This window comes from Abramis brama (genome assembly GCF_963993115.1).
Source record: "Abramis brama genome assembly, chromosome: 1".
Lineage (NCBI taxonomy): Eukaryota > Metazoa > Chordata > Actinopteri > Cypriniformes > Leuciscidae > Abramis > Abramis brama.
Window position 1 is genome coordinate 56415411 of NC_139963.1, and position 18571 is coordinate 56433981.

Genomic DNA, 18571 nt, shown 5'->3' on the forward strand with positions numbered 1-18571 from the left:
TCACTAACAGTGTCCGTTCTCGGACGCGTTCTCTGCCCGCGTGAGGTGCGCCGCTTCCCGCTCGCGCTGTTCTGTAGTTTACTAAAAGTGTATTAATTCTGAACGTGTTGCGTCTCCATCTGGCTACTTTTAATGCAAAATGGCCCTATATAAAGTGTTATAATTACATAAATTATTGGAATATTGCTTTATGTTGTAACATAGCAGAATGAGCTTTAACACTGTCTACACCGGACGCGGCTGTTATTTTTTTGCCACTTTTGCCAGTTCTTTGTAAAAGCTTTTAGGTGCTTTATTGGCAGCGCCATCCTTACATAAATCACTGCACGCTGCATTTTTTTAAATATTAATTTATCGGCCGTTATAAATGCCGATACCGATAGTTAGGAAAATGCCTAATATCGGCCGATAATATCGGCCTGCCGATATATCGGTCGGGCTCTAAATGGAACCAACAAAAAGGAAATTGTTTCACCCACCAACAAGAGTTGTTTGTTTTGTAGATGTGGACATGTTCTAGAATTGGGCCCTCTTTTGGAAAAGAGGACTCATGGTGAGAAGATTGCATTCTTAAAAGAAAATGGCGTTTGTTTTGGCTGTATGTGCACAGGGCACATCAGTAAAGATTGTAGAAATCGCATTTCATGTAAAGTGTGTAATCTTAAGCACCCAAGTATACATCACACCTACCCAAGAGGAGACAGATTTAAAACCTGTCAGGAGACAAACAGACGCTGTAATGGGCAGTGCTCTGCAATCTGTTGAGTCCAGTGGATTTATTGGGGCTGGTGAATTTGAATGTAAACTTTCCATAGTTCCTGTGCAAGTGAAATCTAAAAAAGGAAATAAGTCTGTCAAGGTAGCACTGCAGTATTTTGTACACCTACATTTATGAACAGACTCGGTCTTTCGGGTAAAAAGACTAATATTCTCTTGCGTACTATGGAGGAGAAAGTCACAACTACCCATGTTGTTTCTGGATTAGAGGTGGCTGGTTTGAATAAAGATGAATTTTGGGAGTTGCCTGATGCCTATACACAAAATACTATACCTGTGCATAGTGGAAACATCCCAAGACAAAGAGATCTGCAGGGATGGCCACATCTGAAGCATGTGACTTCACCTGAAATTGACTCTGAGGTTGAAATGCTTATAGGAATCAATGCCCCAAGGGTTATGGAGCCAATTCAAGTGATCTGCAGTTTCAATAATGGACCATATGCAATTCAAACCAGTTTGGGATGGACAGTAAATGGTCCACTAAGAGGAGATGGTGGTGACCAGTCTACCTATGGGTATCCTGATGTTACAGTTAACAGGATTTCAGTTGGGCAAACTTGGGAGAGCTTTTGCAACAACAATTCAAGGCTGATTTTCCTGAGTGTAACAAAAACGAACAATTTGGGTTTTCGAAAGAAGATCACAAATTCATTGAGATGGTAACAGACTCATTAAAGCTTGTAGATGGTCATTATTCTATTGGCTTACCTTTGAGGAAGAAAAAATGTTTGTATGCCAGACAACAGGACAATTGCTGAACAGCGTACTCTGAACCTAAAGAAAAGGATGAAAAAGGACGTTTTACTTCATTCTGAATAATCTGTTTTCATGAAAGACATTATTTCTAAAGGTTATGCAGAGAGAGTGCCAACTGAAGACTAAGGATGTAGTGACGGTAAGGTATGTTACATACCCCATCACGGTGTCCATCACCCACGAAAAGGAAAGCTTCGGGTTGTATTTGACTGTGGTGCTACATTTCGAGGGACATCTTTGAATACCGAACTGTTACAGGGTCCAGACCTCACCAGTTCACTGATTGGAGTAATAACCAGATTCAGGAAGGAAAGAGTTGTGATCACAGCAGATATCAAAGCTATGTTTCATCAGGTGAGGGTACCAAAAGATGACGCAGATATGCTGAGATTTCTTTGGTGGCCTGATGTTGACCTTACTCGAAATATGGTTAAGCATCGTATGGTTGTGCATCTCTTTGGCCAGTTGTGCAAATTTTGCCCTCAGAAAGTGTGCTGAAGATAACAAAGACTTCAGCAAGGAAGTAATTGATGCAATTTTGCATTGTTTTTATGTGGATGACTGTCAGAAAAGGCTCTTTCTCTGTATCATGATCTTGTTGCATGGACGAAAACCAACAAAGACAACATTTAAAAGAGGAAATGGAGAAAATCAAGGCACAATGTGGCAGAAGTAAGCTTTCTGTGGTAGAGCTAAAGAAAGCTGAATTAGAGGTAATTCGTTACTGCCAAAGAAAAATATACTCTGATGAACTCTCAAGCTTGCAAAAGGGAAAAAATGTGAAAAAGAACAGTCACATTTATAAGCTCAATCCTATCCTTGAAGACGGTGTTTTAAGAGTTGGCAGACGTTTGATTAGGGCGGTTATGCCAGAAGAGACAAAACATCCCGCTATACTTGCTAAGGATTTTCACATCTCAGACATCATTCTTAAACATATACATCAAGAGGTGGGTCATGGTGGTCGAAACTATATGCCATCAAGGTTGCATTAGAGGTACTGGATTCCTGGTGCCAGTGTAGCCATAAGGAAGATATTGTCCAAGTGTGTGATCTGCAAGCGTTTGCAAGCAGCTATTCAAACCTACCTCTGAATAGAGTTTCTGCAGATACACCTCCATTTACATACGTTGGAATTGACTGTTTTGGACCCTTTGAAATTAAGAGCAGAAGTATTGTGAATAGATACGGGGTTATCTTCACATGCCTAGCCATTTGTGCCATTCATATCGAAGTGGTACAATTATTGGATACTGATTCCTTTATCAATGCACTGCGAAGATTTATTGCAAGATGTGGACAAGTTTTGGAAATGCAGTCTGACAATGGTACAAATTTTCTTGGAGTGGAACGTGAAATAAGACAAGCTGTTGAATGCTGGATCCAATTTCAGATCAACAACGTGCTCCTGCAGAAGGGAATAAAGTGGATTTTTAATCCCCCAACTGGTTCACATCACGGAGGTGTATGGGTAAGAATGATTAGGTCTGTAAGAAAAGTACTTAACGCCACCTTAAGAACACAAAACCTTGATGAAGAAGGCCTTCATACAGTTTTATGTGAAGCTGAAGCAATTATTAATGGACGTCCCATTACTAAGGAATCTACTGACATCAATGATTTGGAAGCACTGACACCCAATCATTTGCTACTGTTAAAGACTACCCCATCATTGCCACCAGGGATCTTTCAAAAGGAGGATATATAGCTCATCGTCGATGGAAACAGGTGCAATATATATATTCTACAACTTCGTTCCAGGTGATATCGTGCTTTTGGTTGATGACTCAGCACCACGTAATTCATGGATAACTGGAAAAGTGATTCAGACATTTCCAGATAATCAAGGCTTTGTTCGTCAAGTGCGACTTAAGACCAAGACAAACTGTTTGATTAGACCAGTGACAAAAATCTGCCTTTTGCAAGAGGTGGATATTTGACATTTTCCTTGAAAGGGGATTTCTTTTTAACACAGACATGGACTTATTACACGTATCACATTGACACACCACATATTTCTCACTTCACATCTACTGACACTGTGTTATGGACTTTACAAGGACTCATTGATGTATTGTAAATGTGCAAACATTTATGATTGTTGTAAAGTATTTATAATTGATGAATCTTGTATTTATAAACGTCCCCATACACAAAAGAAATATATTTTCAGGATATGTTTTGGAATATATGCAAATATTTGAAATTGGCCCAATAAATATATTTCATACTTATATTTCATATATTTTTGTTATATTTCAGAATATATTTCAATGTATTTTTTTCTGTATGGGTCCCCAAAAGTGTCAAAAATATATGTGGCATATATTCCAAATACATTGAAATATATTCTGAAATATAACAAAAATATATGAAATATAAGTATGAAATATATTTATTGGGCCAATTTCAAATATTTGCATATATTCCAAAACATATCCTGAAAATATATTTCAAATATAATTCTTTTGTGTATGGGTCTCCTATGTGTATTTAATATAATTATTGATTTATAATAATTAGGGGCTGGTATGTAGGAGCCATGTAATTGGAAAGTCATGTGACCAACTGATAATTGGAGTGTCATTAATTAAGTGGGGTTAAAACACCTGTTGTGTGTGTGTGTGTGTGTGTGCGTGTGTTCACATGGAAGAATGGGGTGAGTGCTGGAGCACATATTTTGTTGACCGTGCAAACCTATACAAAATAAAACAACATGCAAGCTTCAAGGATAAACGTGTCACATTAGTTATTCCTGCACTAAGCTCCTTAGCGGTTTTTGGATTGTTTTTATGTGCTTCTACATTTACTGTTTACTGATTATTCCTAAACATGTTGAAAATGACTAGAATTCTGGTAACGTTGTTGCAAATTGGAAACAAGATATAAAATAAATGTAAAATACAACAGTTAAAATAGTATTTAGCTTGATCTGATGTTGACAATCAATATAAACATTTCTCAAACCTCCCTTTACTGAACATTTGTTGAAGAAAAAAAACCCAGAACATTCTGTACCATTTCATAGTTTAACTGTGTATCTAAATGTGATGAATTGCTTGAATGTTTCTAACATGAATGTTCTTCAGCATCATGAATGAATGAAGAATAAACACCAACCTCTTTGTTCTTCAGGATCTTCAGTGTGTTTCATTCTGCAGGGTTCTGGATCACTCATGTTCTCACTGTCCTCTTTAATAAACTCAGTCTTTGCAGATTTCAGCTCTTCCTGATGCTCGTCTTCACTTGTAGCTGATGGGAATTTACAGCATTTATGGGTGAATTGCAGTGGGAGGAGCTTCACTGATGATGTGGCTGATGTGGGAGGAGCTTCACTGATGATGTGATTACAGTGGGAGGAGCTGATCTGCCTAAATGAAAAATATAAATTACTGAATTTGTTTTTTATAATAAATGACACTTCTAAGCCTTTATGTCTGTCTATCTATCTATTCATCGTACAGTAACTGATGCCAATCATTAATTATTTGCATTACTAATCATAACATTATTCTGCTTCTTCATTAAAATACAGTAATCTATGAAATAAAGAAACAAATATAAATAATTTAAATTCTTCCAAGTATAAATAATGGTAAACACATAAACACAGAAATAAACGCACAGAGTAACCAACAAATACCCTCAGTCAGTTGACAATGAAATACGTTTTAAATGTCAATTTACAGGAGATCTGAAGACATCAGCATAATAAATGATGTGAAAACAGGAACTATTGTCATGAAATAAAGAGTGTTTTCAACAGATCTGTTAATATTGATGAGCCTCAGACTATCAACACTCATTCAACAAGCCATTCAGGATCATCAGCAGATCATCTCACTTTATTCTGAGTGTTTGCTGTTAGAAACACATTATTTGAGTCAGGATAGATGATAAAAGCCTGTAAAACTGCTCAATTGGAAGGAAATACTGTTGCTTCTCACAACATGACAAGGATAAAACATAAAACATAAAAAATAAAAACAAACACTAATGGCATTCATCTTAATAAACCACCTCTTCTAAATAACTACAGCAGCATAATGTCAATATCTAAAATATATTTTGATTTTCTAGTAACTAGATTTATTGCACTAATGTTATTTAAAACTGACAATGATAAAATATTGCCTAAAAAAGTAATCATAAGCTCAATGTGAAGTATTTAGCCATCTCTGTTCCCGTATTTTAACAACGTAAATCACATTTGATCTGCCAAAAATGTCAAAAAGTAGAAATAAAACGGCAGCAGCAAAACTTTGTCTTGACATTCAGTAACAGTTCTCACTCCAAACATCGAGACAATCACACGAACGAACTCAAAATCGCTCAGGTCTGAATGAACTCAACATATTCTCCTCATGCTCGCTGCTGCTGCACTAAATGTTTATTTCAGAAGGAAGACGCCAGAAAAGACGCACAAGTATCGCTGTGATCGATGAAAACAATACAGAAATGAGTCTGTCGCTTAATCAAACTGTATAAAGTGTGTGTGATGGAGTGTAAATATGAGAAATAAACTGCTCTCCTCACCTCAGAAGACTCGACGCTGAAACTCTTCTTCTTCTTTACTGGCGGCTCGAATTAGCGCCATCTGTTGTGGGTTTTGGATCAGAGACTCATTTTACTCCTTTTTTGAGATGGGTGGGTCCATAGATATCATATAATAAAGGCCTTTATTATATGATATCTATGGGTGGGTCTGTCTGCGACATATTTTTTACAGTCTATGGACGAGATGTTGTCGGCAAGATGCATAGGCAAGATTTAGTAATGTCGTAAGTTTAACATTTAAACCACATTATTAGATTACCCTTTGACTTTATGAATACACATAAATGACAGCTTAATGATTTTGGAATATTTTTGTGCATTTATTTAAAGACCGCATAAACCTTTTTTTTTTTTTTTTTGTCACTGGTGTTACCTTACTACTTTGGCAATATATTAAAGGTTTTTATGAAATATTATTTTTTTTAAAAATAGTTTCAGCACATGTAGTCAGAGTTACAGAAAAACAATAATAATGCAACAAATAAGGAGATTGTTTTATTTATTTTAATCAGGTTTGTTAAAAGTATGTTGAATGTTAGTTCATTTGTGCATTATTTGCTATAATGATGGAAATATTTGAAAACCAGTTAAAATCAAGTAATGATACAATCCTTTAAATCTTAACTTTTGAGTGTATGCAGAATTAAATGGATGTAAAATTATTATCATGTCACATGTGATATTTTATTTAATGTGACAGAAAAAAAAGACAGTTACACCAGCCCGTTCTCATCCCAAGGCGTCATAGTACTGACGCTGTTGACATTTCAGGCTTGTTCGACTTCATGCAGCTCTGCGCAGACCGATCGGCGGCTGACTTGAAGCAGTGCATGCCGGTTAGAAATTTAGTCCGACTTGATGCAGCGCCGACGCCACGTGACTGTGACGTATGCCATCAAAGTACCGCGAGAGCGATTCGAGAGTAGCCGGAGAACTCAGCCAGCGCAGCTTCTCAAGAGCGGCTGCATTGGGCTGCACGAGGGCGGATGACGACACAGCTGTTCCACGATTGGCCGGATTCACTGCATGACAACGATCACGTGTGTTTCGTGTTTATTCGAACACCTTTAGTTCTTCTAAAGCTCTCAAATCAGTTTATTATAACAGTAAACACTCTTTTCATGTCGTTGTCATGTTATATTGTGTCATGTTTATCAAATTAAACTGATTAAAAAACGTAGACTCCACTTCATTTATAACAGCTTATGTTGAACTTTATTCTTGTTCAAACAGACGCTGTATGAAGCAGTAGCCTACATAAAGTATTGAATAAAAATGTATCTGAAAAATCTGTGTATTATTTGTCAAATATTGCATTTATTTCACTTCAGCTGTGGTAAAGTATGCAAACACCACGTGAGCAGTCACTACGGGAACCAGAAAGTGTCCGACTTCACGTCTCCGTTTGCAGCTCCTCCCCGCCTGCACGCGGCTACTCTCGCCGATCGGGTGCATCCAGCCGCAGCCGATGTCGAACACACCTTTCGTCTGCATCAAACGCACATGGCACCCTTTATCGTCAATATGAGACGCAGATAGATATGAGCCAGAAGGCGCCTCCTAGCGGTCTAACCCTAAACCTACCCCAGAACTAAACCTACCCATATCCTGTGCATGTCATATTGACGCTAAAGGGTGCCATGTGCGTTCGATGTAGACGAAATGTCACAAGGGTCAGTATGGCCTCGTTTACACTGCAGGTCTTGATGCCCAATTCTGATTTGTTGCCTATATCCGATTTTTTTGACTGTCTGTTTACACGTTCTTTAAATTGTGACCCATATCCTATTCATGTGTTTACACTTGCCATAGGCTACTATCTGAAACATATCGCGCATGCTTAAAAGGTTAAATTCTCTTGCATAAATAGACGAACACAAAATATGTTTCATGCTCTGCGATATGCAAAGTTGCCAAACACCACTTTTGAATAAGAAACAATGTCTATAAAACTCGTTAAAACTCCACGAATCACAAGCGTGTCGGTGAGAACACTCGTTAAAACAACATACACACACCCGAACTTGACTGCACATCACATAGCCTATTTGACATTATTGATACTGCTTTCATTCGTAATGCAACGGACCGATCTACGGCACATAAATTAAGGGCTGTTCACTGTTATACAATAAAGAGCCTGCACAGCGACAAGAAATAGAAATTAACACACAAAAAAACTGCCTAGAGCCTGTACTTACACAACACTGACAGTGGAGTTGCGCTCAGGAGTAGAGCAGCTGTGAACAATTTTCTTTTTCTTTTTTGAGCGGCTGCAGACAAATTCTTTCTATGCACACACAATATTACATCACAATCTGCGCGTATGTTTTAAAAATATAATTGAACATGTAAATAGTCCTAGCACTTTTTAAATTTAAATAGCCTACTAATTGCTTGAAATGAATAAATGTAAATGAACAAAAATTTTCGTTAAATTTACAATCATGTGAAAACACTTCCCGTGCCCCTCTCCACATTCCTCTCCTACGATGACAACGTTTCGTCGGGCCATCCGTCCCTTTGCAGATGTGCGTCGGGGTTTCTCTCGCCATTAAACCGCGGAGACGTTAGGCTTGTTTGAGATGAGCAAAATCTGCGCAGAATCGATCACCGGTGATCAGCGCGAGATGCATGCCGGTTAGAAATGTGTCCGAGTGCGGTCCGCCTTGCTCTGATGTCATGCTGACGTATGTCAAAAATCTCTCGCGATCGCAAGGCGGATGTGTCGGATTCTGCAGCCGAGCGCAGTTGCTCTCCACTGACTGCGCTGATCAAAAGCATGATGGGAAACGACTTGCTGACGACACAGCTTAATGCTCATTGGTTTAAACAACTGTGATGTATTGTTCTCTTTTAAAATGTTTGAATTTAAAACTCTAATATCATGTTTTATGTGTATATTTTATGTGTGAATATTCCCAAACTATCTGACAGTGCGATCTCTTTGGGTTATGCAATTGAATTTTTATAAAAAAAATAAAATAAATAAAAACACATATGTCTGTATTAAAGAAAAAAATATTGATAAACATGTATTTGGAATGGAATTAAATAACAAGTACTTTGGGTGTCTTGTTCATTTTATTTATTTTAATATAAAAGCAACAGAACTTAAATTACATCCAGTTTATTAGCAACACCGTGCACGAGCGTGAATATCGTGAATCCCGCGATATCCATCTTTGATCTCACAGGTGTCAGATCCATTGCGAGAAGAGAGAACTGTCCGTCTTGCCTGCGCTTTTTTCACTCCTCCCCTCACTGCAGCCGCCTACTCTCGCACACATTTCAGGCGAGGCTAGGCGCATCTCAAACAAGCCTGTTGCCTAATGCCTCAGAAAATCCGATCTGCATGTTTACATGACAGTCGCATTGGCACATATCCGATTTATTTCCACATATGAATGAGGCCTGAAACCGATCTGGAAATATCCGAATGCATGCGTTTTTTTCCTGTTTACACTGTCATAGAACACATCCGATCTGTGTCACATGTGAGCAAAAAATCGGAATTGTGTCACATTTCACTGGCAGTGTAAACGGGGCCTATGTGACGTCCAAGGATGAGAATGCGTTGCAGCCACCAATGACATACATAAGACCAAAGATCATTATTCTTCAATAATAATAATAATAATAATAATATAATCCTAATAATAATAATCATTATTCTTCAACTATAATTAAGTTGATGATACTTAATTGTTACATTTGGCATTCAATCTAAATGAATAGCTTTAAATAAAGTTCATCTATAAATGGGAGTCAGTATGACAGTAACACCAGTGGCAATTTTCATGAAAAATTCATTTTAAAAAATGGCTGCTGCAACAAAACCACATGTTGTCATGTTGTCAATAACTAAATTAAGTAGTTTAATCCATTTGCATTCTAGATTTTTACAATTCCCTAACAGTAAAGTAGGTCATACCAGTGACTTCCAAAAGCTTCATATGAAATCATGAGATAAATGAGAAGATTTCTGCTAACTGAAAAGAGACAGTGAATCTACCATGGGCTTTTCTTCATAGATATTCAGGAAATTGGAAGAAGGAAGTCGAGTGATGTCATCAGTGTGATTTTTATTTAAAAATAAGAGATTTTTGTTTAACGGTAACACCAGTGACACAACTCCAGGGGACCACTATACTTTCATTCTACATTTTCTAATATTTATTCTGCATTTTGTTTTGTTTTTATGTCATTTACATTATAATTTTGATAGTTTGGGGAGAGAGTTGTGGAAGGCCTATACTTAATGTTAAACATAAATATATAGCAGCAAAGACAACGTCGGCAGTATTGACGGCAAAATAGGCTACAGATGAACAATAATATATCACTTATAAATGATTAAATACAAAATTAATAGTAGTTATTAAGATTAATATGGTTTGGAATTGGCAAAATGTTCCTGGGAATAAAATATGATCAGAAAATCAACGTGCCTAATAATTCTGCACGGCCTGTAAGTGGATGATTGTTATAATAACCATGTGTTTATGTTTTATGCAGATTACTATCTAATTTGTACAATTATTACATGAATATAAAGTAATAGCATGTAATATAAAATAATATAAGCTAAACCTACACCTCTCCTGCTGAATGGTCAAGGTTAAAGCATTACACTGCACTCATGTAACAGAGTAGGCCTACCTGCTGCTGTGAGAGATCTGGGATGGCAGGAGGGCAAAATAACTTCGTAGACCACAGCAGTGCGAGTAGAGGAAAACATCATATGTTGCGTAACTGTGCACAGCAAGTGCATGTACACACACACACACCAAACACACACATTATGAACAAGGTAAGCGGACTACTTGATTACTATAAACAAATTATTTACACATCATTTCTATAGGAATGATTCTGTCCCAAGCTTTTTGATCCATATAAGCGGTTGATCACTGTAACCGTGATCACTATAAGCGGTTTACACTGTAGTAGGATCATGCTCCGTTTCAGTGTCTGTGATATTCTACCACTTTCCTTTAATCACAGATCAAGTACAGCACTAGGCGGCTCGAAGGGTTTGGGCTCACAGAAGGAATGGAAAGGCTGTGGTCTTTTCTCCGAAGATTTGCCAGAGTCACAAAGGAGATGACTCCATCTCACCGCCTAGACCTGTTGACTGATGCCCTTTTGCATTATGGATGGAGGAAATCAACTGACCTAGGTTTGTTCACTGTCTGCTGCATAACCTGTCAAAATTCTGTGTTGGTGGTTCACTGTTTATACATTTTATATTTTCTGGAGTGAAGCTGATCACTCTCAAATTGGTCAGCATAAGTCTATTAAACTGTCTTTGCAGAGATGCAGCTCCTGCAAAGACTAGACAAAGCAGAGAAAATATCGATTCTCGCTCAAGACGACATCGCATCTGTCATCAGAGAGGCACCAGGTAAACAATGCACATAAGAAATAGGTAACATTTTACAATTTTGCAAAATGCGCTTAAAGGATCACTCCACTTTTTTTGGATATAGGCTCATTTGATAACTTTTTACAACGAGTTAAACAGTTTCACCGTTTTCGAATCCATTCAGCTGCTCTCCGGGTCTGGCGGTACCACTTTTAGCATAGCTTAGCATAGATCATTGAATCAGATTAGACCGTTAGCATCTCTCTCAAAAAAATGACTGTTTAGCTCTGGGGGAGTTGTAAATTTAGCCTATATCCAAAAAAAGTGGAGTGTTTCTTCAAGCGCATTTTGCACAGAGTATGTAGTATTGATGTTTTCTTGTTTCCTGTTATTTTGTTGAAAATGACAAATAAAGGAATCTCGAAATGTTTGGGCACAAGATACAGTGCCTGCTCCAAAGATTCTTGATGCACTATCACTGGGATGGAGGCAAATTGATGATGGGCAATGGGCTCCTGTCCTGTCAAAACTTCCACCAGCACCAGAGGCTGTTGTGGAGCTTGTGAAGTGCTCTTGTCTTGCCAGCCAATGCAGTAGAAGGTGTTCTTGCAAGAGCAACAACTTACCATGCACGCAACTTTGCAGGAGTGAGGGCTCTGAGGAGACATGCACCAATATTGAAAAGTCAGACAGTGACAGTGAGAGTGATGAAGATAAATACTTGAGTGACAATGACTGACTGTTTTGTTGAATTCTTCAATAATTAAACAAAATGCATATTTTTTTTCTCCATTTTTTCCAATTTTTCTATTTTTTTTCACCCAATTTTTTGGCAAATGATCCAATAAATATTTTTAAAATTGTCTCTAAAACTGTCTCACTTGTCTGCCTTATTAGGAATACATTCATCAAAAAGTTTACCATTTTAAAGCCTTTATAGAAGTGAAAAGATTATATATTTTATTTTATGTGATTTTTCTGCATATTGTCTGCCATCTTGAATTTTGGCACTAAAAATGAAGAAAAAAAATTGGAAACAGGTTGTTTTGTATTCAGTGGGGTCCTAGCAAGTAAAAAAACACCAGTTGCCCAGGCTGGAAAAAATAATTTCCCTCTTCCTGCAAAAGCTCAAAAGTTTCATTTTGTTTATCGTTTCCTAGTAACAAGGGCTGGCTATCTTTCCCATCTTTCCCATTGGCTTCATGTAATTCATTCTCCCCAATAATTTTCCATGTCATCTGATTGTTAACAGAATTATTGTGGTGAGCGCAGAACATTGTTTTAATTAAAATGATTATTAGGTTATATGAAGGAAACTTTTAATCAGTCAATGTGTTTTTCCGGGTATGCCAATAAGGGCGCTTTCACACTTGGTTCGATTGCCTGTTCCGAACCCGAGTTCGAACCCGGGTGCGCACCAAAAGTGCTAGTGTGAAAGCACCCTTAATAGCATAATGGTGGTTACACCCATCATTGGTTGATAATCATGATAATTCATGTTACCCATGGTCATATTTATTACCCAAGTCAATCAATTAATTAGAAAATGTATGTATATAATGATATACCTAACATATATCCATTTGAAATATTTAAAAAGGCGATTATTTGCAATTTTTGGTGATATATCCGCCATCTTGGATTTTGGGCCTGTGCAGAAATCGGAAACAGGTAGTTTTGCAAACTATAGGGTCTGAAGAAGTCAAAAAACATCATTTGCAAAAATCTATATGAAATGTTCCAAACACTTTATTTTGCCACATATGGCCCTGCACTATTTCCTCTGTGACGAAGATTTATGAGCCTTTGTCTTAAACGTGCTCACTCTGACTGGCATGCTGAATTGGTGTTTTATGATGAAACTAAGAAAGATTCTTATAATACTAATGTGTTGCACAGCTATCAGCATATCATGTACACAATCATTTCGATCCTCAAAGCACCAATTTATAGAGACCAAACAAGGTATAAGTGTGGTTACATTGACCGTTGGTCCTGTAATAAAATACATAGTATCAAAAAGATAATAGTATCAACAGATAATAGTATTAAAAGACACAACACACGACAGTAAATCATTCACAAAATGGTCTGGAATGCATGTTCATTTCATGTAAGTCAATTCATCAATAAATGAATGCAGGAGAGTCTGTTTTGCAGATTGTTTCTGTCTTTCCATGGTCTCTCTCTTGCATGTGGTCACATTCCTTTAACACCCATAAAACCTTATCTGATCGTGGTCATGACAACTAGGGCCCTGTTTGGGGGATGGGCCACAGATCCCAGAGTGAAGTTTGGAGATTTTTATGGTACATACCGAATAATTGTGTCTGACTTTGTCTCAGTCGTTACACCCAAAAAACCCATCGGCTCTTCTCCATCGGGCGGCCGAATTCTACACTGGATTTGTGCGTCTGAGGGATGTTGTGGCAGTGTTGGAGTGCTGAAATCATACTTACAGGGGTTGTTGTGAGATCTGATATTATCTCATCTCCTGATTAGCCTCATAGTAACCGAAGTTATCTAGAATAGCCTTCTGCTGTCAGGTCAGATTTCTAGGATTAGTTTCCCTTGGCTTATCTATCATATCATATATCAGCAAATCTAGGAATATTATAACCCCATTGTGTAACAATACATGTCTACAAGTTCAAACCTATGGATCAAAGTTTATGCTTACCTTCTAGCAGAATCTTGTCCAAAGGTGTTCTTTGAAGAATAGAAGTAATATAACCTATTCTTATAATGCTCTTGTTATAATATTTATAGAACTGTCTTGTGATGAGCTGAAATATGAATAAACGGTACATGTCTATAAAGTAAAATGTATTTATACAAAAGATTAAAACACTGGTTATACAATAAAAAGGTTTGTAGCAAATCAACAAAAGGTTACAGGTTATAATACTTACAGCTCTATCCTATTCCAGGGCAGTCCTGTGAATGGATTCACAAAGGCTAAATACCTTATATGCAGTTCAAGCAATATGATTAACTTGTTCTCGTCCGAGTTTATCAAGTTAAGAAATTCAGCAGAGCAATATCAATCAAAGAGTAAAAATAAAACTGAAGATGGGCTATGTTCTCTTCAGGGCTGCAACGACATCAAAATCAAAAGCGCAACACACTCATACAGAAGCACTCATATATATAGGAACGTTTTGGTTACATCAGTTCCTGTGCCTACGCTAAGGTTTTTCTCAGAAGAAGTAAAACCATGTGACTAATAAATCAATGACAATATAAATCATGACACAATGTGACTTTTAGTACTTCATTGTATTAACTCCTGGGAATTGTGTTCAAATTATGTTTACCACAAGTGTGTATTCATTTCAGCATTCTTTCTTCCTTCCCTTCCTTCCATCTTGGGAACCTATGTGTGTGTGTTCTTGAGTATAAGTCCGGAAATGGAGATGTATTTGTTAGTGCATTATACATTTCAGTGCTTAAAGCACCTTCTCTTGCAAGGGTAGAAATCAACCCGCGGAATTTTTTTTACTGCCCAATTCCTTCATTGCTGTGACGCAATCGGCCTTCAAATGCGGCCTTCGGAGGATGAATTGGGACACAGTTTTGTTTCTCAGCACATAAAGATGAACCATTGATCACTCGTGTGCGGCTTTTCTCCAGGGTGGATCCTCTCATGTGTTTTCAGATTTGATGACTGACTGAATCTCTTATCGCAGTGTGAACACTTGTAAGGTTTTTCTCCAGTGTGAATCCTCTCATGTGATTTCAGATGTTGTAACTGACTGAATCTCTTGTCACAGTGTGAACACTTGTAAGGTTTTTCTCCAGTGTGAATTCTCTGGTGCTGTTTTAAACAGCTCTGTCTAATAAAACTCTTCCCACACTCAAAGCACACGTGCTCTCTCACACCAGTATGAGTTTTCTGATGTGCATGTAAAGATTGCTGCAGTGAAAAACTCTTTCCACACACAGAACATGAATGTGGCTTCTCCTTTGTATGAACGGTCAGGTGTTTCTTCAGGTCTGATACCACAAGAAATGTTTTTCCACACTGATCACATGTGAACGGCTTCTCTCCAGTGTGAACGCTCATGTGAAGCTTAAGAACATCTTTGCGTGTAAAACTCTTCCCACATTGATCACATGTGAATGGCTTCTCTCCAGTGTGAACTCTCATGTGCATCTCAAGACCATGTATGGTTGTGTAACTCTTCCCACACTGAGTGCAGGTGAAAGATTTCTTGTCTCTTTTCTTTAAAAATGTATTTTTAGTCTTTGAGAGACTCAAAGGTTTTCCTCCAGGTTTGACATGATGTTTCTCCTCCTTCATTTCACTCAGTTCTTCACTCTCCTCCTTCACTTCTCTCAGTTCTTCACTCTCCTCCTTCACTTCACTCAGTTCTTCACTCTCCACCTTCACTTCTCTCAGTTCTTCACTCTCGTCCTTCACTTCCATCAGGTCTGACATGAAATGTGAAGAAAGAAAAATAAGTTAAATTTTTAGTACATAATTCAAAGAGATAAAAACAAAGTGAAAGGACATAAAAGCGAGCTCTGATGTAATCGCAGAAATTAGGCAACAGCTATAAAATATTACAATGCATTATATAAATCAATTATATGTCCCTGTCCCTCAAAGCATTATAGCCACAAATAACATGTTTCTGTAGTGAGAACTATTAAATATAGTTATATATAATTTTAACATAAAAAAATCTTTTTTTCTGACACCAACTTTTAGAATGAGATTTCATTTATTTTATGAAAAACTTTAACCCTCTATGGTACGGTGTTGCCTCCAGGAAACAGTCTATTTTAATTTTTTTTTAAATAAAAACTTAATTAAATGTAATTGGTCAATGCTTTAAGGTAACTGGTCTAAGGGGAGGGGATGAAAATGCAAAAGAGTGGCCACATGACCCACAGGGGTTAATTTTGTTCCAGCACACGTGCATATGTCACATGGTTTGATATTTTCTCCACTGAAAAAGGCATTTTTCACTCATTTCTGTCCAGATAATCAGCTACAAAAAAATCAGAGTCACCTTCATTGGTAAGTAAAGAAGTATTTTCAAAAACTTTACATTATATATCATCAAATATATCGTAGGAAATTACATAGAACTGCATGTTGCCTCGAGGCAACATTGTACCATAATGGAATCACATAAGGCCATACTAGGTTTTAATACAAGTGTATTTTATTTGTAAGGAAAAGAGTTTGAAATGTATTTGCATTTTTGCATGATTTTGAAATGCATTTATAAGAAAGGTAATTAACATACTATACATGCACATATTATGATTTAATGCAGGAGATGAATCCGCACGTTTTCTATGGCACTTCAAAAAGGTATAAAGCACAGGTAGCACTGCCAGTGGATGAGAGTGAGGATGAGATGGCATGTAATGGTGAGGAAGATGAGGTCATAGTGACAGTTCTGCAGGGAGAGAGTGAGAGTGAGGATGGAGAAAGGATGAAGACAGAACTACCATAATGGTAGAAAATCAACAGGAAGAATTTCAGAGTGAGAATGAGGAACCTGGTGATAATGAAAATGGAGGTACAGTAGCAGGCTTGATTAGAGTAGGATGATTGGTAAATTTGGTAAAAAATAAACTATTTGCATGTCATTTGCAACTAACAAGGTTTTTATTTTTATTTTTAATTATTTTTTATGTTTACATAGTCTTGCCAGCAGCAATACACACAAGCTAAGAATTTAGTGTGGAAAAAATGCAGGACAATTCTTCCAGTACCACAATGGAGAGGCAGATTGCCAAAGGCAACAGATGTGAAACATCCTGCTGAGTACTTTAGAGGCCTCCTCACTAGTAGCTGTATTGAAAATATAGTAGAACAAACCAACCTCTATGCCATACAGTGTGATCCTAGCAAACCACTCAAAGTCACAGTTGACGAGATTGAGAACATAAAAAAATATACATCTTTCTGACACCAACTTTTAGAATGAGATTTCATTTATTTTATGAAAAACTTTAACCCTCTATGGTACGGTGTTGCCTCCAGGCAACGGTCTATTTTAGCTTTTTTTTTAACCCTCTGGGGTCTGAGCTGTTTTCTGGGCCCTGGAGGTTTTCTGACATGCTCTGACATGTGTGCTTATTTCTGTTACTTGTGACATTTTCATGGCTAAAGTCTAATTACACTGTATTCAGCACAAACTCTGCTACAATAATATATCAGCAGCATGTATGTAAAAGTTTGTAGTTTTAAGATAATGACATTTATGCGTGGGTTGTGAAAATACAAAAAAATACAAAATTCTCACTGAAATAAGGCCATGAAACCCCTACTGATTATTTCTTCACAAGACTTTTGAAAATTGTATCACGTAGCTTAGAATATTTGCTCCAAAACTATGTGAAAATCACCCTGACTGCTCATTCAGATAAGACAATATATTGATTTAAAATTTGTACGACGTGTTTTGTGTGAGAAAGCTTTATGCGGGAGGTCATTAATATGTAAGCTTTTCTCTTTTGCGCGTGTGGGCGTGGTCAAATTAAAAATAATTAGGAAGCGTTTGAGAAGCTGGACATCTTGTTGGTTATACAAATGACTTAAACAGAATATTTGTTTTCAGTTTGAATCTAATCATTTAAAAGTACACACTTAAATGTTTATAAAGGTATATGGGTAGTTGACAAATGGCCAAGAAAAAGTACTTTTTTTGGAAAACAGAACTTTTTAAGAAAAAATACATATATTTATGGAGTATGAAAACTGCAGTTTCAGAAAATAGTAGTGGTCACTCATTTTGTCAATGACTTCACATATTTTTTTCACGTTTTCACTCAACAGTACTGTAAATGTGTCCTATGGTGTGACATTTAAAAAGTACTAAGAAATTACATTAAATAACATAAAAAAATACTTGAGACAGAATTGTTCACATTATTAAAACATTATTTTCTTAAAGTGATATTTATTTTACATGAAAGTACTAATTAGAATCATTTTCAACATGGATAGATGAACCTGATAAACTTTTCCCTACGAATGTCAATAAAACTTTTTCACCAACCTTACAAAACTGTTTGAAATTGTACCTATTTAAGAGGAGATAGTATTGTAACTCTCCTAATGTCAAACTTGACTCTTTTTTTAAAAGA

At 37.0% G+C, this 18571-nt stretch overlaps 2 protein-coding genes across 5 annotated transcripts in view; both read right to left on the bottom strand.

The window, feature by feature from the left end:
- The window catches only part of LOC311081755 (uncharacterized protein), a gene marked incomplete at its 5' end in the record, with an annotated part of 28867 nt that extends 16777 nt beyond the window's left edge, over window positions 1-12090 (bottom strand). Inside the window, 2 exons of the mRNA XM_084112392.1 lie at window positions 4657-4907; window positions 11906-12090. Of these exons, the coding sequence (XP_083968518.1) occupies window positions 4657-4907; window positions 11906-12090 (436 nt within the window). The remainder of the gene's footprint in view (window positions 1-4656; window positions 4908-11905) is intronic.
- A 2186-nt stretch (window positions 12091-14276) lies between these two features.
- Window positions 14277-18571, bottom strand: part of LOC311076073 (uncharacterized protein) — a 208672-nt gene continuing 204377 nt past the window's right edge. For all 4 annotated transcript variants that reach the window (XM_084103945.1, XM_084103942.1, XM_084103943.1 and 1 more), the window contains one exon: window positions 14277-15895. In XM_084103945.1, the coding sequence (XP_083960071.1) occupies window positions 15045-15895 (851 nt within the window). In that variant the 3' untranslated portion in view covers window positions 14277-15044. The remainder of the gene's footprint in view (window positions 15896-18571) is intronic.